The 23,205-nt window shown below is 37.6% G+C and overlaps 3 protein-coding genes across 3 annotated transcripts; 1 reads left to right on the top strand and 2 right to left on the bottom strand.

Annotated features, from left to right (window-relative positions):
- Positions 1-3,131: 3,131 nt before the first annotated feature.
- LOC121449876 (vomeronasal type-1 receptor 4-like) lies at positions 3,132-4,067 on the bottom strand. Its single transcript, XM_041654542.1, has one exon. It carries the CDS (start codon positions 4,065-4,067, stop codon positions 3,132-3,134), a length of 936 nt encoding a protein of 311 aa, XP_041510476.1.
- Positions 4,068-7,850: 3,783 nt separating this feature from the next.
- On the top strand, positions 7,851-8,359 carry LOC121449154 (elongation factor 1-alpha 1-like). The gene has a single exon (XM_041653407.1). It carries the CDS (start codon positions 7,879-7,881, stop codon positions 8,263-8,265), a length of 387 nt encoding a protein of 128 aa, XP_041509341.1. The 5' UTR covers positions 7,851-7,878; the 3' UTR covers positions 8,266-8,359.
- An 8,261-nt stretch (positions 8,360-16,620) lies between these two features.
- On the bottom strand, positions 16,621-17,556 carry LOC121449875 (vomeronasal type-1 receptor 4-like). Its single transcript, XM_041654539.1, has one exon. The coding sequence runs from the start codon at positions 17,554-17,556 to the stop codon at positions 16,621-16,623; it is 936 nt and encodes a 311-aa protein (XP_041510473.1).
- Between the last annotated feature and the right edge of the window lie 5,649 nt (positions 17,557-23,205).

Here is a 23,205-nt window from a genome sequence, read left to right as displayed (position 1 = left end):
AGCCTTCAGTTCTGTTTACTCCTCCCACCTATGTTTTAACCTATGAGGGCCAGCCAAGCAGTTTCTTTATTGCTTAACCAAAGAAATCAACAGATTGATATATGAGACTCCAACATCACTTCCCCTTTTTCTGTTTAAACAAAAAAGAAAGGATTAATTTTAACATAGTAAGATTAATTATAACAAAACAGTTATCCAGCAAGAATTACAGTTACAATATTTATATCTAATTTATCTTTTATCATAACAATGGAAAACTATAACTATCTATCCATTCTTCAACTCCATCAAAGACTCCAGAGGGTATAATATTACTTAACAAACACGAGGTCGAAAACTCTAGAAATAACAGAGACATCTCGCTGCCTGGATAGTCACCCAAAGTTCTTTTGTACCGTTGGGGCATCCATCTTCAGCCTTCAGGCCCAAAGTATCCAGCAGACATTTTCATCAAGCAGGAAATTCCAAAGACAGTTCAGTCACATTCTGCTGTATCCTGCAGAATGTCTCGCAGACTCTTTCATGAGTCAGGAACCCCGAAAGACCATCTCACCTTTAGGCAAGTCCTTTCTCTGCGGGTTCTTTGTGTCCATTTTATGCAACAGTCCAGGCAAGAGCAGTTTCTTGCCCAAATGGGTATGCAACTCCATAAGTATCCTCTTCGATGACCATCTTCCTCTCAAAGTAGATTGGTGCCGCCATGAGCAGACATGTCTCATTGTCATGAAAAGTCCTAAGTTATTAAAATATTTTAAATGCCATATTCTGCAGTCTTTGAAAGATATGAAGAATGTCTATCTAACTGAAATACATCTCTATATATCTAGAAAATCTAACTAACATGACTACAAGCTTTACTATTATTGATGATTATCCATTAACGACCTATATTTTCTAATTATACATTATACTTTTAAAATGAACTACACAATCACAATACCTTAATCAAGAGCAGAAATACATATACATATAGCAAAATTGACCTTAATATCCATACCAATGCAAATTATTCATACCTATATCATTTCCCCCTTTAAATGTAAAAGAACATTTATAAACAATATTTTGGGAACATAGGTGCAGTTTTTTCTCTCCAAACTGCTTCCTGCTGAATGGGGGAGCTGTTAATCAGATCATTTATATAAGTTGGTAGTTGAGTGAAGTAATTTTTTGAGGGTGTTCACAGGAACTTTTCGGGAGGTCGTGGTCTATCAAACAATATCGGGAGAGATGCAATCCACAGGGTCTGGTCCTCTGTGAAAACAAAAGAAGACCTGCTCCAAAGCATCATATCCTTAGACCCAAATTTTGAAATCGTAATACCCTTATATCCATTCTGGTTTAGCTTGGCAGCCCATGTAATGAAATGTCTCTCTGTACTTAGCTCCTTCACAGTCAAAAATTTTAAAGAAAACACAATGTACATAATCCAGACTCTCTGTGAACTTTTCATTTTTACGTGGCTTATTTTTCTTTATTTCTTTTAATCTCTTAACTATCTGTAGTCTGTCTCTTTAAAGACTTTACCTTTTTTTTTAAACCATTAACTTTATTCTCTATATTCTTTTTCTTCTCTCTCTCAAGCCTATGTACATTCATCCAACAGTGTGGTCTTTTATGTCTGAATCTGTTTTATTGTGAATCTGTAACATTTTTTTTTACTATCCAGGAGCATTTCTTAAAATGTTAAGCAGTTCTTAAAAACTTAAGTTGCACCATGTAGGGGTAATACAGTACTGCCTGTTTACTGCCAAGCCTAAACCTTAACTGGGCTATTATTATGGTAATTACTGCAGTTCCTGCCTGAGGTCAGCACAGTTTAGCATGGAGCAGCCACTCCTGCCTCAGATCCATTTGGTGCCCCTGAGCTGAGCACAGTTCCAGGCACACAGCAAGTCCACATTGGCACCGCAGTCAGCAGTTTAACTCTGAGACTGAGCATGCAGCACAGAAACACTTTTCATCCAAGTTACAGCCAAATCTGACACGCAGAGCACTGTGCAGTCTGAAAACATCTCTCTATATGTTTGCAGGCCATGCTCTTGCATCTGCCTAAGCCTGATTCTGCCATCTGCCCAGGTGCAGGCAGGGAGCACTGAGAGCCATCAGCAGGGTCTCAGAGCACTCTCCTTCCGATCCCAAGCGAGAACAGAAACATCCAGTCCCATAAAATCCATTGAAATGCTTTAAAACCAGAGTTCATGCTGGCAGCACAGCCCCAAGAAGCTGCGCTTTAAAATGATGCAGCGTTTTTTTCTGCTGCTGATGCCGAATCAGGAAATCTCTCTACAGCATGCCACCAACAAAGAGCAAAACTCTGTGTTAAACTCTGTTTTTTCTCTGTTTAAATTTAGCTCTCTCAGGTTTTTAAGTGTATTTATTCCATCACGTCTGGGTGCCACTCTGTAGTAATAAGAGCGGCATGGCTGTGTCCCCAGCACCCGGCCGCCCACATGGCTAGCTCTACCCGAAATAATTACACCAAAACTATATTCTTTTAAACACCGCTTGGTCCATTATATCTAGCCATTTCTCGGCTAACTCTCGCACCTGGACTAGCCCATTTCTAATATCCTTATAGCTCACGAGCTGGCTTACCAGGAATGATCTTAACCTGCATCTGCCTGGAGTGGGAGAATCATGGCGACTCTCTGACTCAGCTTCTTTCTCCCAGCCTTCGGTTATGTTTACTCCTCCCACCTATGTTTTAACCTATGAGGGAGAGCCAAGCAGTTTCGTTATTGCTTAACCAATGAAATCAACAGATTGATATATGACACTCCTCCATCAAGGTTATGTGGTAGAAATTTAAAGTAAATAAACAAAAAACCAAACAAATAAATAAATATCCCATCCTCCTATACACTCACCTAAAGGACTATACTTCCCATAGCCCCACAGCTTAATTATCTCCTCTACTGTGAGGTTCTCCATTAAAAGAGGAAGGGGTTATTGTTTCAGTCCTCACATCATACACATTGGATGGCCTGTGTCCAGAATACGTTACAAACTGCATTGGAAAGAAACTTTGTAGACTGTTAGTGTATACATTGAAGGTTGATACTGACAGTGGATTCACATAACACAACTGAATAGAAGACATGGAAAGAGGGATACAGACAGCTCAGCTTTTAGAGCTCTCTGAGAATACAATCACAGTGTGTTGTCTGATGAGAACAGGTACAGCAGAGCCTGAAAAGGGAAGCATAGTGTCTGATCAACAGAAAGGGGCATATTGCTGGGAAACACGCAGCCATGGCTACACCAGTGTTAGACAGCCACCTAGTGGTTGCGTCAAGGACAGACACATAAGATGTAATCACAATAGAGATTACATAGAAAAAAACAAAACAGCTCACTAAGGTGAGGATGCTGTGGGTGGCTCTGGCTTCAGGGGATGACCTAGGAGACAGGGGTTTGAGGATATGCTGCATCCTCTTCTTATGTTTGAGCAGGATATATACCATGTAGCCACTAGCCAGCACCATGAGTCCCCAAAAAATAACATCATTGGATGTAAATAGGATTGCAAAAAGTGTCTTCAATATTCCAGGATCTATAACAATGCAAAATCCAAAATCTTTTATCACAGAAATATTTCTTCTACCCCAAATGTCAGTTGTGTATACAGGAATGAAGACATATACCAACAGTTGGATGGCCCAGCACAGGCCCAGAGAAAGACCAATGAACTTGGGGGCTCTGACCTTGAGCTGTGCCAATTTGGAATTAGAGGGGCTGATAGTGATGGCCTGAAAGACACTCAGCAGGGATGTGGAGCCAAGGGATACTCCTCTGGCAACTCTATGAAAATATAAGGTAAGTTTACACGAAACATAATCTAGATAGTAATTCTGACTAAAAGCAGTTGTTGACTGAGGGATTCCTTTGCAAAGAACTATCAAGTTGGCCCAGGTTAGGTGTTTGACAATCAGGTCTGTGGGCTTTGCCCTGATTCCAGAGCAATCAGCAATGATAAAACAAGAAAGTAAGACTGAGTTCCCCAGCATTCCCAGTGCCGTCTGGGTCAATAAGACGATCCCCACAGCCACGTCTCTGCAGGCCATCCTGTCATGTACCTGGGTCACTGCACAACATTTCCAGACGATACTTAAAAAAAAATGGATTTTATTTTTCTTAGTGTGCAAAACAGTGTACTGTGTAGACACCTACCTTGCATTGATAAGAAATGCTATAATGTATCTTTCTAATAGGAAGTTAGATACTTCTCAATAAATTGTTATTGTTTAAATTACCAATATTAACTGGTACATTACCGATAATATTAACTGGTAAATTACCGATAATAAACTGGTACAATGTGATAAAGTTAATCTTTATATTATCATTCATAGATGTTAGTATTTTTCAAGTGCTTTACAACTGGGAGTTCGTTTAAAATCCACAGGTGCACTGGTGTGATAGTCCAATGATAAAACTACACTAGATGCATGTCCTATGTGAAGACCTACCAAAGGTTTGCAAGGTCCCAGCAAGCAGTAAGAAGAGGAGACTCACCAGAAAGAAGTCCTGCAGGCTCCAGAGAAAAGAGTAACCCCTAACTAAAATACTATTCACAATTGATAGCTAGAAAAAAGGGGGAGCCAGCTTCCTTTAAAAATATGGTCGTAATAATTCAACTATGATTCTATGTATGAACACACACTGAAGAACAGAGGGGCACCACAAACTATGATTTATGTGTTAAAAATTAATAAAGCACAACGATGGGTGGCTAGAGAAATATGGTGTAACTGTGAGAAATGACAGGGTATAAAATGGTTGTAAAACTTATAAATTTCTGAAAGAGAAAAGGTGAGACTACATAATAGAGAACAATAAAAGCCCAAAAATTTGAGAATATTCAAAGAGTAATAAAAAATTAAAAATTGTGGCAATCAGCTATCAAGACAAAAACATTTGAATTCTCCTTTGTCAAACACACATGTAGTTGCATTTACATATTTCTGCATGTATGCATATGTGCATATACTTGCCTTTAAGTGTTCCAATGCTACTTTTTAATCCTTAATTATGTATATATCATACTAAAATACCTCTATCACATCTAATCATATCTAAATATATAGAAATAGCAAAAAACTTGTCAATATATATACAATAGGATGCACTGAAAGCACTTATTCAATGGGACGATCACTGGTAATACTTTTCACCTGTTTTTAATGAAATTAAAACACAATAGAAACTACATGGAAATGTTGAAAATAGATGCATTCCTTCTGAATTTGGGGACAGGAAATTTAACTAATATTACTGTAAGAAATCGACAGAAACTCGTATACTGTCAGTCATTGATGCAATGGGAACCTAACACGTAACACAATAATAATGGACATATCTTTTTAATTCAAAAGCGTTATCTGGGCAGGGAATAGTAACACATACCTTTAATTCCAGCCCCTAGTAGGCAGAGATGAGAGAATCTTTATAGACGTGAGGCTGCCTGGTGTACATAACAAGCTATAGGACAACAAGGACTAAATAAGTAGACCATGTCTCAAAACAAAAAAACAAACAAACAAAAAGCAAGATCCTATCTTCATAAACAGTTGTGTCTGCAGAAAGTGGACATAGCAGAGGCATCAGAACCGAGTAACAGGAGGTTGCACTCAATCAGTTATTCAAATGTCCATGGGCATGGAATTTGTATACTAAAACATTAATTTACCACTTGTTCCTCTTTTAACAACCCAGAACACAAAGCTCTGTAAGAAAGATATTAATTTCTCACTATGCGATTCTACACTATTAGTTACAGTAAAGAAAAAATATTATCCACATGAAGCCCCAGGGGAAAGCAGTATTTGAGGTGTAAATATACAAAGGATATCAAACAGCTCTTAAAATGCTCATAACTCACTAAATTTAAGAAAAGATTTACCAATCCACAGCACAAAGCTTGAGATTACTAAACCAAAAGTAGTGCAGTTAAATCTGAAAACCGGTAATAAGCTGTTATTGTCACTAGCAAGGCACCTTAGTGGGAGCAAGCACATGGTCACTGTCTTGGAAAAGAGCACCCAAGTAGAATTCCAGGATAGTGTCTCTCACCTGCAGCATCCATGAAATCAAATTGTGTTCAGGTCTCAGGATTATGCTTCTCACTAAGAACATTCAACCTGTGCAGGAGCCCATGACTGGAAAAGAAAGATCATGTGATGTCTACAGTCACCCACCTTCCAGAGATTGCCTTGTTCTCTGAAGACAGGGTGCCTGAAGGAAAGCCACTCACCTCTGCATATTGGATGCATCTGAGATGCTGGCTGCTGGATAAAACCTCAGTAACCAATGGGACCTATAACCCACATATAGCTACGAAATTGACAGCAACCCCCCAAATGAAGGTTGAGTGTTCTCAGCATTCATTCCCTAGGAGGATTATGGGATGATGTCACAGGAAGGAACAGTTACAGTTATGCTAAGGGAGTTGACATCACCTCTGAAAAACTCTTGTACCCATCAGTAAGAAAGAGAAACTTTTAGCAGAGTAGTGAACATTTCAGAAGTTCAGCCTGGAAGCATAGTCCCTCTTCTGTCCTGTAGCGTCAGGAGATTCCCAGTAGGAGAACCAGGGAGGGATTACACTCTCGGGAGCAGGGACTGAGGGTGAAGTGTGAAGTTTCAAGTACACTGTGCTGTGCAGATGAGTGATTATGAAAATATCACTTACGTTCTTAGAGACTGGAGGTTGTGCTGGCCCTGAGAGGCAGAGGCAATGCATGTCTAGGTCATTTAAGATTTACTACGGATTTCCTGCTGTTCACTCAGCCTGTGTGATTAGCCTGCATTTAAACCAGGTAAGAACCAATCCGACTTGCCTTGGATTCCCCACACATTCAGTTTTTACAACTTTAGCTAATGCATAGTTTTACTCCTAAAATATGTAATCTTCCACTCCCCTGACCCAAGTGTAATGCTGATGTGTATCTATGTTATAGTAATAAATCATAAAGACAGCTAGTTTGAAATCAACCTTAGGAAATAAATATCCACAATATATGTTGGAAGCAACACAGATATATGTGATGTTTTCAACACTGTTTCTTATATGTCTCAGGAGCAGTGAGAGTCAATATAACTTATTCACTTGCAAAATACATTTAAACATTTCTATAAAGTATCCCTTATTTCTTCCTTCATGTGAAGGTGAATAAATGTTCAATTAAAGCATAGCAAACCATGCTATGATGCAAACACAGAATCAGAAACAGTCAGGAGCAAGTAGAAGAACAATCATGATCAATTAGGCACTAATTCTGACTTATGAGACAGACAGGAAGAGAAGGATGGAAGACACAGGGAAAGAGTAGTAAAACTTTAAATCTTGACTGGCACCTGGTTAAATCCCCAGGGAAAGTGCTTCTTGATTTCTTCTCTATAATGTGACCCTGACACATATTAATTAATTTGGGGCAACAAGGAATGTATTAAAACCAAAACACTCTGTTTCTTTTTAGTCTGTCTGCATGAAATTTAACTTCCTCTTCATTTCCCCTCGCGTGGACCACATAGTCCTCCCCTCCTAACTTCTCTGCCTTCACTCATTATTTTAACCCAGCTGCCAAGAACAGGGTCCTATAGTTTTAAACTGTGTTTTCTTTCTTTTTTTTTTTTTTCTCATTAAACTTGTTTTAATGGGTCTCAAAATTCTGTGACAGATTTTTGGTCAAGTTGTTTCCATTAAAAAGTACTGATTTTGAAAACTAATAACTTAAAACTGCCACACACACAAAAAAAAATGGTCCACAAAACATTCTCCTTTCCTTCTGAAGGTTTTACGATGCATTGTTATCATTAACCAGTCTTTTACTATTAAACTTAAACGTTGCTGGTGACAGCAAAAATGACCCACCAATGGAAGCTGCTGGCTTCACTGCTCAGGTGATTATCCTGAACCACCCAGGCCAAATTAGTGCTGGCTATGCTCCTGTACTAGATTGTCACACAGCTCACATAGCATGCAAGTTTGCTGAGCTTAAAGAAAAGATTGATCGTCGTTCTGGCAAGAAGCTGGAAGATGGCCCGAAATTCTTGAAGTCTGGTGATGCAGCCATTGTTGATATGGTTCCCGGGAAGCCCATGTGTGTCGAGAGCTTCTCTGACTATCCTCCACTGGGTCGTTTTGCTGTTCGTGACATGAGGCAGACAGTTGCTGTGGGTGTCATCAAAGCTGTGGACAAGAAGGCTGCTGGAGCTGGCAAGGTCACCAAGTCTGCCCAGAAAGCTCAGAAGGCTAAATGAATATTATCCCTAACACCTGCCACCCCAGTCTTAATCAGTGGTGGAAGAACGGTCTCAGAACTGTTTGTCTCAATTGGCCATTTAAGTTTAATAATTAAACTGTGTTTTCAAAAAAGTGTTAATTTAAATACTCCTCTAATCATTCTACTAATTAGAAACAGAAGTGACACTGCAAATTTATTTTATAAGGTTACATTTATCCTGATACCAGGATCACAGAGAGAGAGACAACAAAGATAGAGAATTACTTTCCAGTTTGCCTTGTGAGTATAGATGCAAAAATTCTCCATTAAATACTTAAAAACAGAAACTAAGAATATATCAAAAAATAGTCCACTATGTTCAAGCAGCCTTCATTCTAGGAGTGCAGTGATAATTCAACAAATATAAATCAATACATGTAATCTGTCATATAAAGAAACTGAAAAAAAAGTCATCATCTCTTTAGAAGCAGGAAAAGCATTTGAAAAAACTCCAACATCCTTTATGGCATAGGTCCTAAAGTGATTATGGGTTTTAAATACATATCTTAACAGAAGGACTATACTGCTAAATTTATACATATATATGTACATATGTATATGTATATATATTTGTGTGCACATATTTGTATTGCTATATACACATATATCACTATAATGTATTTATAAGTTAAATACACATAAAAAGATATTGTTGATAAAAATACATATTGATAAGCAAATTTATAATATTTCTGAGAAATGTAAGTTTTTATCACTAAAATGCAAAGAAATTTTATTAAATTGCCTAATTTCAAATTTATCCAGAGGGATCAGCAATCTTAACCAGGTGTTTATGCTGTTTGCTGTTTCTCTAAACACATCTATATTTCACAGTTTTCTCTTAAGTGATTATCATGACAAATCACTCAAGCAATGATCTAAAAGTGAAAGTTCTCAACCCAACTCCTGACTGAGTATATTTGAATAGTTATTTGATATCTTTTGGAGGGGAGTCAGTTTTCTTCAATACAGTGAGCCCTGAGAAAGTAAACACACTCTATGAGATGTCCTACACCCAGGAGGAAATATGCTGCACAAAATGGATCTGATGATTTTTGTTGTTTCAAAAGACAAGGACAATTGAGAATAAAGAATTAAAAGTCAATTAGAGTGGAGTCATAGATGTAGGAACAATGGACAATGTTTCCCCTAACTCCATATTCTGACCAGCATGAGTTGTCATTTTTTTTATTGATCTTAGCCATTCTGAGAGGTTTAGAATGGAATCTCAAAGCAGTTTTGTTTTGCGTTTTCCTGAGGGCTAATGATGTGTAACATTTATTCAAATGTTTCTTGGCTTTTGAGATTCTTCCATTGTGAATTCTCTATTTATATCTGTTAACCAGTTTTTAATTGGTTTATTTGGTTTGTTGATGTCTAGTTTTTTGAATTCCTTATATATTTTGGACATTAGCCTTCTATCAGATGTGGAGTTGATGAAAATCTTTTTCCATTATTTAGCTTGCTCTTTTATCGTATTGACTGTGTTCTTTGCCTTAGATAAACTTTTTGAGTTAATAAATCCCTGCTGTGGGAAGTTGCTTTTATTTATTTATTTTATTTCCCAGAGTGAAAGAAGCATTTAATGACTGATAAATTTCCAAGTATACAAAGATCTTTTGTAGTTTAAAATGACAAAAACAACAATGGAGAAATTGAAACACCACCCTACACACACACAAACACAAACACACACACCAGCACACACACACACACATACACACACACACACACACACGCCAAAATCCCTAATAAAATGTTTTGAGCATGCCTTTCACAAAAGAAGACAATCATACATTCAAACTCGTTTATTTATTTATTTTTATTTTTTTCTCTCCATCTTATAAAGTTTAGTGGAATTTTATACATTGTATACAACTATGATATTATCAATTTTCATAAGTAATATTATTTTTATTGAGAAATGGAAAAAAAAAACAAGTTTCCACCTCCTCCCAGCCTCCCATTTCCGTCTGCCTCCTCCCACACTTCCCTCCTCCTCCCACCCTTTTCCCCCTCTCCCTACTCCTCTCCCCCTCCCTCTCCCGTCCAAGGAGCACTCAGGGTTTCCTGCCCTGTGGTAAGTCCAAGGTCCTACCCCCTCCATAAATATCTAGGAAGGTGAACACCCAAACTGGCTAGGCTCCCACAAAGCCAGCACATTAAGTAGGATCAAAACCCCATGCCATTGTCCTTGACTTCTCATCAGCCCTCATTTTCGCCATGTTCAGAGAGTCCGATTTTATCCCATGTTTTTTCAGTCACAGTCCAGCTGGCCTTGGTGAGCTCCCAATAGATCAGCTCCTTTGTCTCAGTGGGTGGGTGCACCCCTGTGGTCCCGACTTCTTTGCACATGTTCTCCCTACTTCTACTCCTCATTGGGACCTTGGGAGCTCAATCCAGTGCTCCAATGTGGGTCTCTGTCTCTATCTCCATCCATCACCCGATGAAGGTTCTATGGTGATATGCAAGATATTTTCAGTATTGCTATAGGATAGGGTCATTTCAGGTTCCCTATAATCAGCTGCCCAAGGAACTAACTGGGGACATTGCCTTGTGAAACTAGACTTTAAAATGATAATTAACACAATTAAAAAATGGGGCACTGAACTGAACAGAGAATTCTCAACAGAAGAACTTCAAATGGCCAAAAGACACTTAAGGTCATGCTCAACCTCCTTAGCAATCAGGGAAATGCAAATCAAAACAACTTTGAGATATCATCTTACACTTGTCAGAATGGCTAAAATAAAAAACTCCAATGATAGCCTTTGCTGGAGAGGCTGTAGAGGAAGGGGTACCCTCATCCATTGCTGGTGGGAATGCAATCTTGTGCAACCACTTTGGAAATCAGTGTTTCGGTTTCTCAGGAAATTCGAGATCAACCTACCCCTGGACCCAGCAATACCACTCCTGGGAATATACCCAAGAGATGCCTTATCATATGACAAGACCATTTGTTCAACTATGTTCATAGCAGTATTATTTGTAATAGCCAGAACCTGGAAACAACCTAAATGCCCTTCAATGGAAAAATGGATGAAGAAAGTGTGGAATATATACACATTAGAGTACTACGCTGTGGTAAAAAACAACGACTTTTCGAATTTTGCAGGCAAATGAATGGAAATAGAAAACACAATACTGACTGAGGTAACCCAGACCCAAAAAGATGAACATGGGATGTACTCACTCATAATTGGTTTCTAGCCATAAATAAGGGTCACGGAGTCTATAATTGGTGAACCTAAAGAAGCTAAGTAAGAAGGTGAACATAAGGAAAAACATATAGTTATCCTCTTGGCTATGGGAAGTAGACAAAATTGCCAGGGAGAAAAGTGGGATCTTGGAGGTGGGGTGGGATGGGGGTAAGGGGAGATGGGGAGAGAAAAGGGAGAAGGGGAGGATGGGGGGAACTTGGGGAAAAAGGAGGATTGGGATAAAGGAAGGTTGGATAGGGGAGCACAGAAGCACAATTCTTAGTTAAGGGAGCCACCTTAGGGTTGGCAAGAGACTTATTTTTTATTTTTATTGAGAAAAGGAAAAAAAGTTTCCACCTCCTCCCACCCTCCCATTTCCCTCCCCCTCCTCCCACCCTTCTCCCCCTCCCCCCACTCCTCACCCCTCCCTCTCCAGTCCAAATTGCAGTCAGGGTTCCCTACACTGTGGAAAGTCCAAGGTCCTCCCCCTCCGTCCATGTCTAGAAGTTGCTTTTATTGATTAATGAGTAAATATCCTTTGTCCCACAACAGGGCAAACATAATAGAGTAAGGTGAGAATTCCAAGCAGACAGAGGAGGCAAGAAATTAGAGTCATGGAGATGCCATGTATTGCAAAAGGAGAAAAACATCCCAGAACTTTAAGAGTAAACTATAAACATTGTGGTAAAATATAAAATAATTGAAATGGGTTAATTTAATATGTAAGAGTTAGGTAATAATCAGTGTGAGCTAATAGGACAAACAGTGTTTTTAAATAACTCAGTTTCTGTATGATTATTTCAAGTCTGGGCAGCTGGGAATGAATGAGCATCCTCCACCTACAGAATGGCACCCAACAAATGTTTGGAGCAGACGCTTCCCCCAACTTCAGCTAAAGATGCTTGTATGCCCATTCAGGATAGGGAAGGAATTAGTTTAGAGCATGCAAACAGCTCAGCGCTCTTTTCCTGGACAAGCATCTGGCTAGGGTCTGCTAAGAGTGTATAGGCAGGGAAGCATGGTGGATTCCCACCACCTTCCACAGAGGTTACCATGCTGCACAGTTTGCTACAGGACAGACTTAGATTTTACTCAGATTAAAAGCTGCATGGTGCTACCCAGAATTGAGGTGGTGAGGACTGCTACCACCTGGCAATCCCAGAGCTGGTGGTGAAATATCTCTATGATGTCAAAAGGCTGAGAGAGGCAAAGCCAGTATCTACACTTGTAGTAACCACACTGCTCACCATTTTTAAATGCTCTTTGTCATAAAAGGACTTCAAATACACAACAGAACAAATTTAGACATAAAAGACTTCTATATGAGACACAGTATGTTTTAAAAATGTATGTAGGCTAGGGAGAGAAAAGAAAAGGAGTTTAGACAGTCATAGGTTATAGGAGTGAATATAACAAAATAAATAATAAACTTGTAGAAAAAGTAATAGAGTAAGAAAAATAAACCACATATATATAGAAAATATACACAGAGTCTGGATTATGTAAATCATTTTATTTCCTTTGAATTTTTACTTTGAATGAGCTAAATACAGAGAGACATTTCATTGTAAAGGCTGCTATGCTAAACCAACATATATACTTTAAAGTATCTTGAATTTAAAATTTTGGTTTAAAGATATGTTGCTTTGGAAAAGTGCTTCTGCTTTTGTTTCTACAAAGGATGATAACCTGTGGGTTCCTTCTAGACTAATGTTGTTTGATGAACCAAGACCACCTGAAAGGCTTCCTTTAATACCCCAAAACACTTCACCCAACAAAAAACAAAAGGCAGATTGGACAGAACAGCATCTAAATCCCCTAAATGATTATTAATAAATGTTTGTTTACATTTAAAGGGAGATATGGTATATAGACAAAAAATTTGCCATTTTATGGATCTTGATCTATTGATACAAATTTAAGGACAATTTTGGTATTTGTATATTTCTAATCTTGATTTATGAATTGTGCTTTGCATCTCCTTTAAAAATGTAATGTATAATTATGAAATAAAGGTTAATAGATACTTATATATAAGAGTCAAACTTTTAGCCATGTTAGTTAGGTTTATTTTATGTACAGAGATCTATTTCAGATGGATAAGTATTCCTCAAATCTTTAACAGCCTTTCAGAATATGGCATTTAAAATGTTTTAAGAACTTATACTTTTCTAGACAGTGAGACATGTCTATTGGCAACACCAATTACTTCGGGGAGGTGAATGGGCACTGAAGAAACTTGTTATGGAATTTACCTTCATTGTGACAAAGTTAGCCATTTGGGCAAGAAACTGATCATTTCTGGACTTCTTGATGTTATATTGTAAGAACTGGACATGTAGGACCCACAAAAAAAGACTGCTGAACTTGCCAAAGGTGAGATGATCCTTTGGAGTTTCTGTTTCATGAAAGAACTGCCAAGCATTCTACAGGATACAGAAGAAAGTGACTGACAAATCGCCAAAAGAGACAAAATAGTCTTTCAAATTTCCTGCTTCATGAAACAAATCTGTCTGATACTATGGGCCTGCAGGTTGGAGATAAATGCCCCAATGTTACTGAGGAACTTTGGGTGACTGTCCAGGCAATATGATGTCTCTGTCAATTCTAGAGTTTTGGAACTTGCTTACAATGCACTTCCTGTTTATTTAGGTTATATTACATCCTTCTGGAGTCTTTGATGGAGTTGAAGAAAGACAGTGATAATTATAAAAAATTAATTAGATATAAAACTTTGGACTCACAAATCAGAGAGATGGAAATTTTCCTTAATTTGCCAAATGTAAATGGACTAAATATTGTAAGTATAATTCTTGCTTGATAACTTTTCTTATATGTAATTTTACCATGTTAAAGTGAAAGCCTTTTTATTTGGACAGAAAAGGGGAAATACTGTGTGAATTTCTTCTGTATATGTGTTGCTTTTATTGGTTAATGAATAAAACTGAATTGGCCTATGGCACGGCAGAATAGAGTAAGGTGGGGATTCCAAGCAGATAAGATGATGAAACAATGCAGAGTCACAGAGATGCCATGTAGTCACCAAAGTTGACAGATTTCCCAGAACTGTACCAGTAAACCACAGCATCATGGTAAACTATAAAATAATACAAATGGATTAAATTAGATGCAAGAGTTAGCTAATAAAAAGCCTGAGCTAAAGGGCAAACTGTGTTTTAATTAATACATTTATGGGGTGATTATTTCTGGTCTCGGTGGCCCTGAACTAGCCTCCAATTATAAGGTTTCATTTGTGAATTTTTGATCATAGTGCTGTGATATTCTGTTTATGGAATCGTCTTCACTGCTGATACATTTATGACTATTCCATGCTTTCGCCTGGACAGGTCCCATATCTGGTTTTATAATGAGTTCTTTGATTCACATCTTGATTTTTGAGCATTGTAATAAATATGGATCTATTTGTATTCCCAAACTATTTCCAGTTAGACCAGCACCATTTATTAAAAAAACTTTTCTTCATTTCCAGTGTATTTTTATGGGTTTTTTTTTAATCAAAAACAGTTTTTCAAAACTTTTTTTATTCATACATTACATCCTGAAGGCTGTTTCTCCTCTTCCCTTCTCCATATTCTCCTCCTCCACCATGAAAATCCTCCTACTGATTCTTATATTTCATGGGCTGTCCAAGTGAGTGGGTGCTGGATGCTCTGAACAACTGTCTGTTCTGAAACTTATGGCATTCCAACTTTTCCTGATTTATTTTTCTTTTCACTGCTGCAGACTCTGTATTAATAATCTCATTTTTCAAAACAGAAAAAAGGGATTTGCTGATAATTATCTATAAAATACATGGACTCCCATGAAGTGAAATGTAAATTACACTTAAAAAAAGTGATTGTGGATGGGTGAATTGAAGGTTTGCAGTGAATATTGTATACTGTTTTAAATCAACATGGGTGAACGTGGATGTTGATTAAAGAGCTGAGACATATGAATGAGGGTAGAAGTACCATTTCTCTAGAATGGGCAAGCAGCAGGGAGACTCTGGAAACACTAATGCTGCAGTCTGTGCCATGATGCCATGCACTCAAAATTCTCTTCTTTTCAGAGCAGGTCATTGTTTTAGTTCAGTCAGGTTTGGAAGTTAATGGGCAAAACTCCCAACAATTTTAAAGTAAAACAGATGACATTATTACCTCAGAGAGACTTTATAGCACCATCATTTGCTTAAAGGTTCATTTGTAATTATGTATCTTGTATTAATCTCTGATAGTGCTCCAGAACATTCTTTGTTTTTCTTTCTTTCTTTTCTTTCTTTCTTTCTTTTTTCTTTCTTTCTTTCTTTTTTTTTTTTTTTGGTGTCAGAGTATGACTATGTCACCTAATCTGAATTCAAATATATAATCTTCCCACTTTTTCCTCCCAAGAACAGGGACAACAAAGTTTTGCTACCCAAAAATGCACCTGTAGCCTTCCATCTGTCTTTAGCATTAATTTAAACTACAAACCTGACACTTGCGTATATGACTATCTCCAATACATACTATTTTGTATGTAACTGCCACCGTTCATCTCCAAACATTTCATTTGAAAGTTTATCTCAAGCTGACCTTTAAAAATACTTTTCTAAACAATTTTCAGGATTGTGAATTATACTTTCGATTTTAGAAATGCAGTATCTACTGATTCTACGTATTCATCAACACCCAAAATTTGCATGTTTTATTTCCATCCATGAGCCGTTATGACTGTTTTCATTCTTTTCACTTGTTCTTAATTCCTGAAAGCCACCAACACTTGATTCTGCAATTTAGGATGATGGTCTAGGTGCAGACCTACAATGGTTAACATTTGAATTGAAGAAAAAAAATGTTGATTTAACAAAGCCCATCCTCTTATATGCTCACCTAAAAGACTATACTCCACATATCCCCACGGCTTAATTATGTCCTCTACTGTGAGGTTCTCCATAAAAAGAGGGAGGGGTTATTGTTTCAGTCCTCACATCATACATCATGGATGGCCTGTGTCCAGAATACGTTACAAACTGCATTGGCAAGAAACTTTGTAGACTGTTAGTGTATACATTGAAGGTTGTTATTGACAGTGGATTCACATAACACAACTGAATAGAAGACATGGAAAGAGGGATACACACAGCTCAGCTTTTAGAGTTCTCTGAGAACACAAGCACATTGTGTTGTCTGATGAGAACAGGTACAGCAGAGCCTGAAAAGGGAAGCATAGTGTCTGATCAACAGAAAGGGGCATATTGCTGGGAAACACGCAGCCATGGCTACACCAGTGTTAGACAGCCACCTAGTAGTTTCTTCAAGGACAGACATGTAAGATGTAATCACAATAGAGATTACATAGAAAAATCCAAAACAGTTCACTAAGGTGAGGATGCTGTGGGTGGCTCTGGCTTCAGGGGATGACCTAGGAGACAGGGGTTTGAGGATATGTTGCATCCTCTTCTTATGTTTGAACAGGATATATACCATGTAGCCACTAGCCAGCACCATGAGTCCCAAAAAAATAACATCATTGGATGTCAATAAGATTGCAAAAAGTGTCTTTAGTATTCCAGAATCTATAACAATACAAAATCCAAAATCTTTTATCACAGAAATATTTCTTCCACCCCAAATGTCAGTTGTGTATACAGGAATGAAGACATATACCAACAGTTGGATGGCCCAGCACAGGCCCAGGGAAGGACCAATGAACCTGGGGGCTCTGACCTTGAGCTGTGCCAATTTGGAATTAGAGGGGCTGATAGTGATGGCCTGAAAGACACTCAGCAGGGATGTGGAGCCAAGGGATACTCCTCTGGCAACTCTATGAAAATATAAGGTAAGTTTACATGAAACATAATCTAGATAGTAATTCTGACTAAAAGCAGTTGTTGACTGAGGGATTCCTTTGCAAAGAACTATCAAGTTGGCCCAGGTTAGGTGTTTGACAATCAGGTCTGTGGGCTTTGCCCTGATTCCAGAGCAATCAGCAATGATAAAACAAGAAAGTAAGACTGAGTTCCCCAGCATTCCCAGTGCCGTCTGGGTCAATAAGACGATCCCCACAGCCACGTCTCTGCAGGCCATCCTGTCATGTTCCTGGGTCACTGCACAACATTTCCAGACGATACTTTAAAAAAAAAATGGATTTTATTTTTCTTAGTGTGCAAAACAGTGTACTGCGTAGACACCTACATTACATTGATAAGAAATGCTATAATGTATCTTTCTAATAGGAAGTTAGATACTTCTCAATAAATTGTTATTGTTTAAATTACCAATAATAAACTGGTACAATGTGATAAAGTTAATCTTTATATTATCATTCATAGATGTTAGTATTTTTCAAGTGCTTTACAACTGGGAGTTCGTTTAAAATCCACAGGTGCACTGGTGTGATAGTCCAATGATAAAACTACACTAGATGCATGTCCTATGTGAAGACCTACCAAAGGTTTGCAAGGTCCCAGCAAGCAGTAAGAAGAGGAGACTCACCAGAAAGAAGGCCTGCTGGCTCCAGAGAAAAGAGTAACCCCTAACTAAAATACTATTCACAATTGATAGCTAGAAAAAAAAGGGGGAGCCAGATTCCTTTGAAAATATGGTCCTAATAATTCAACTATGATTCTATGGATGAACACACACTGAAGAACATAGGGGCACCACAAACTATGATTTATGTGTTAAAAAATTAAAAAGACACAACCGTGGGTGGCTAGAGAATTGTGGTATAACTGTGAGAAGTGACAGGGTATGAAAATGGTTGTAAAACATAAATTTCTGAGAGAGAAAATGTGAGACTACATAATAGAGAACAATAAAAAATAAAAACACTAAAATTTGAGAATATTCAAGGAGTAATAAAAAATTAGAAATAAAGGCCATCAACTATCAAGAAAAAATATTTGAATTCTCCTTCGTCAAACACACACATGTAATTGCATTTACATATTTCTGCATCTATACATATGTGCATATACTTGCCTTTAAGTGTTCCAATGCTAATTTTTAATCCCTTAATTATGTATATATCATATTAAAATTCCTCCATCAAATTTAATCATATCTAAATATATGGAAATAGCAAACAACTTGTCAATATATTTATAATAGGATGCACTGAAAGCACTTATTCAATAGGAGGATCACTGGTAATATTTTTCACCTGTTTTTAATGAAATTAAAACACAATAGACACTACATGGAAATGTTGAAAATAGATGCATTCCTTCTGAATGTGGGGACAGGAAATTTAACTAATATTACTGTAAAAAATCGACAGAAACTCGTTTACTATCAGTCATTGATGCAATGGGCACCTAACACGTAACACAATAATAAGGACATATCTGTTTGATTCAAAAGCGTTATCTGGGCAGGGAATAGTAACACATACCTTTAATTCCAGCCCCTAGTACGCAGAGATGAGAGAATCTCTATAGATGTGAGGCTGCCTGGTGTACATAACAAGCTGTAGGACAACAAGGACTAAATAAGTAGTCCATGTCTCAAAAAATAAACCCCAAAAAACAAAAAGCAAGATTCTATCTTCATAGACTGTTGTGTCTGCAGGAAGTGGACATAGCAGAGGCATCAGAACTGAGTAACAGGAGGTTGCACTCAATCAGTTATTCAAATGTCCATGGGCATCGAATTTGGATACTGAAACATCAATTTACCACTTGCTCCACTTTTAACAACCCAGAACACAAAGCCCTGTAAGAAAGATATTAATTTCTCACTATGACATTCTATACTCTTAGTTACAGTAAAGAAAAAATATTATCCACATGAAGTCCCAGGGGAAAGTCGAATTTGAGGTGTAAATATGCAAAGGATATCAAACAGCTCTTAAAATGCTCATATAACTCACTAAATTTAAGAAAAGATTTACCAATCCACAGCACAAAGCCTGACATTACTAAATCAAATGTAGTGCATTTAAACCTGAAAACCGGTAATACACTGTTATAGTTATTAGCAAGGCATCTTAGTGGGAGCAAGCACATGGTCACTGTCTTGGAAAAGAGCACCCAAGTAGAATTCCAGGATAGTGTCTCTCACCTGCAGCATCCATGAAATCAAATTGTGTTCAGGTCTCAGGATTATGCTTCTCACTAAGAACATTCAACCTGTGCAGGAGCCCTTTGCAGAAGAAGAAAGATCATGTGCGGTCTACAGTCCCCCACCTTCCAGAGATTGCCCTGTTTCTGAAGACAGGGTGCCTGAAGGAAAGCCACTCACCACTGCATATTGGATGCATCTGAGATGCTGGCTGCTGGATAAAACCTCAGTAACCAATGGGACCTATAACCCACATATAGCTACGAAATTGACAGCAACCCCCCAAATGAAGGTTGAGTGTTCTCAGCATTCATTCCCTAGGGGGATTATGGGATGATGTCACAGGAAGGAACGGTTACAGTTATGCTAAGGGACTTGACATCACCTCTGAAAAACTCTTGTCCCCATCAGTAAGAAAGAGAAACTTTTAGCAGAGTAGTGAACATTTCAGAAGTTCAGCCTAGGAGCATAGTCCCTCTTCTGTCCTGTAGCATCAGAAGAAGAGAGTCCCAGTAGGAGAACCACGGAGGGATTACACTCTCGGGAGCAGGGACTGAGGGTGAAGTGTGAAGTTTCAAGTACACTGTGCTGTGCAGATGAATGATTATGAAAATATCACTTACGTTCTTAGAGACTGGAGGTTGTGCTGGCCCTGAGAGGCAGAGGCAATGCATGTCTAGGTCATTTAAGATTTAATACTGCTATCCTGCTGTTCACTCAGCCTGTGTGATTAGCCTGCATTTAGAACCATGTAACAACCAATCCTACTTGCCTTGGATTCCCCACGTATTCAGTTTTTACAACTTTAGCTAATGCATAGTTTTTCTCCTAAGATTTGTAATCTTCCACGCCCCTGACCCAAGTGTAATGCTGATGTGTGTGTATATTATAGTAATAAATCATAAAGACAGCTAGTTTGAAATCAACCTTAGGAAATAAATATCCACAATAAATGTTGGAAGCAACACAGATATATGTGATGTTTTCAACACTGTTTCTTATATGTCTCAGGAGCAGTGAGAGTCAATATAACTTATTCACCTGCAAAATACATTTAAACATTTCAATAAAGTATCCCTTATTTCTTCCTCCATGTGAAGGTGAATAAATGTACAATTAAAGCATAATAAACCATGCAATGATGCCAATACAGAAACAGTCAGGAGCAAGTAGAAGAACAATCATGATCAATTAGGCACTAATTCTGACTTATGAGACAGACAGGAAGACATGGATGGAACACACAGGGAAAGAGAAATAAAACTTTAAATCTTGACTGGCACCTGGTTAAATCCCCAGGGAAAATGCTTTTTGATTTCTTTTCTATAATGTGACCCTGACACATATTAATTACTTTGGGGCAACAAGGAATGTATTAAAACCAAAACACTCTGTTTCTTTTTAGTCTGTCTGCATGAAATTTAACTTCCTCTTCATTTCCCCTCCAGTGGCCCACATAGTCCTTCTAACTTCTCTGCCTTCACTCATTGTTTTAGCCCAGCTTCCAAGAACAGGGCCATATAGTTTTAGCACATAATTCTACTGTTTTCAAAAATGTCTTACTCCAAGTACTCCTCTAATTATTCTACAAATTAGAAACAGAAGTGACATTGTCAATTCATTTTATAAGGTTACATTTACCCTGATACCAGGATCACAGAGAGAGAGAGAGACAACAAAGATAGAGAATTACTTTCCAATTTGCCTTGTGAGTATAGATGCAAAAATTCTCCATTAAACCCTTAAAACCAGAAACTAAGACTATATAAAAAAATAGTCCACTATGTTCAAGCAGACTTCATTCTAGGAGTGCAGTGACAATTCAACAAATATAAAGCAATAAATGTAATCTGTCATATAAAGAAACTGAAAAAAAGTCATCATCTCTTTAGAAGCAGGAAAAGCTTTTGAAAAAACTCCAACATCCCTTTAAGGCATAGGTCCTAAAGTGATTATGGGTTTTAAATACATATCTTAACAGAAGGACTATACTGCTAAATTTATACATATATATGTACATATGTATATGTATATATATATATTTGTGTGCACATATTTGTATTGATATATACACATATATCACTATAATGTATTTAAACATTAAATACACATAGAAAGATATTGTTGCTAATAATACATATTGATAAGCAAATTTATTATATTACTGAGAAATGTAAGTTTTAATCACTAAAATGCAAACAAATTTTATTAAATTGCCTAATTTCAAATTTATCCAGAGGGATCAGCAATCTTAACCAGGTGTTTATGCTGTTTGCTGTTTCTCTAAACACATCTATATTTCACAATTTTCTCTTAAGTGATTATCATGCCAAATCACTCAAGCAATGATCTTAAAGTGAAAATTCTCAACCCAACTCCTGACTGAGTATATTTGACTAGTTATTTGATAGCTTTTGGAGGGGAGTCAGTTTTCTTCAATACAGTGAGCCCTGAGAAAGTAAACACACTCTATGAGATGTCCTACACCCAGGAGGAAATATGCTGCACAAAATGGATCTGATGATTTTTGTTGTTTTAAAAGACAAGAACAATTGAGAATAAAGAATTAAAAGTCAACTAGAGAGGAGTCATAGATGTAGGAACAATGGACAATTGTACCCCTGACTCCATATTCTGACCAGCATGAGTTTTCATTTTTTTTTATTGATCTTAGCCATTCTGAGAGGTTTAGAATGGAATCTCAAAGTAGTTTTGTTTTGCATTTCCCCGAGGGCTAATGATGTGTAACATTTATTCAAATGTTTCTTGGCCTTTGAGATTCTTCTATTGTGAATTCTCTATTTATATCTGTTAACCAGTTTTTAATTGGATTATTTGGTTTGTTGATGTCTAGTTTTTTGAATTCCTTATATATTTTGGACATTAGCCTTCATCAGATGTGGTGTTGATGAAAATCTTTTTCCATTATTTAGCTTGCTCTTTTATCGTATTGACTGTGTTCTTTGCCTTAGATAAACTTTTTGAGTTAATAAGGTCCTGGTGTGGGAAGTTGCTTTTATTGATTAATGAATAAATCTGCTTTGTCTTAAAACAGGGTAAACATAATAGAGTAAGGTGAGAATTCCAAGCAGACAGAGGAGGAAAGAAGGTAGAGTCATGGAGATCCCATGTAGCTGCCAAAGGACAAAAACATCCCAGAACTTTAAGAGTAAATTATAAACTCTGTGGTAATATATAAAATAATAGAAATGGGTCAATTTAAAATGTAAGAGTTAGGTAATAAGCAGTCTGAGCTAATAGGACAAACAGTGTTTTTAATTAACTCAGTTTCTGGGTGATTATTTCAAGTCTGGGCAGCTGGGAATGAATGAGCATCCTCCACCTACAGAATGGCACCCAACAAATGTTTGGAGCTGAAGCTTCCCCCAACTTCAGCTCCAGATGCTTGTATGCCCATTCAGGATAGGGAAGGAATTAGTTTAGAGCATGCAAACAGCTCAGCGCTCTTTTCCTGGACAAGCATCAGGCTAGGGTCTGCTAAGAGTGTACTGGCAGGGAAGCATGGTGGATTCCCACAACCTTGCACAGAGGTTACCATGCTGCACAGTTTGCTACAGGACAGATTTAGATTTTACTCAGATTAAAAGCTGCATGGTGCTACCCAGAATTGAGGTGGTGAGGACTGCTACCACCTGTCAATCCCAGAGCTGG

This window comes from Microtus oregoni, unplaced genomic scaffold (assembly GCF_018167655.1).
Source record: "Microtus oregoni isolate MIOR12 unplaced genomic scaffold, Mior012 000006F_ref0000085, whole genome shotgun sequence".
NCBI classification, from domain to species: domain Eukaryota; kingdom Metazoa; phylum Chordata; class Mammalia; order Rodentia; family Cricetidae; genus Microtus; species Microtus oregoni.
The sequence above is the reverse complement of the archived record's forward strand: the minus strand, read 5'-3'. Positions and strand labels throughout refer to the sequence as shown.

Bases quoted from the DNA above. Each gene is read 5' to 3' on its own strand.
- LOC121449876 (XM_041654542.1), bottom strand. From the start codon at position 4,067: ATGGCCTGCAGAGACGTGGCTGTGGGGATCGTCTTATTGACCCAGACG.
- LOC121449154 (XM_041653407.1), top strand. From the start codon at position 7,879: ATGGAAGCTGCTGGCTTCACTGCTCAGGTGATTATCCTGAACCACCCA.
- LOC121449875 (XM_041654539.1), bottom strand. From the start codon at position 17,556: ATGGCCTGCAGAGACGTGGCTGTGGGGATCGTCTTATTGACCCAGACG.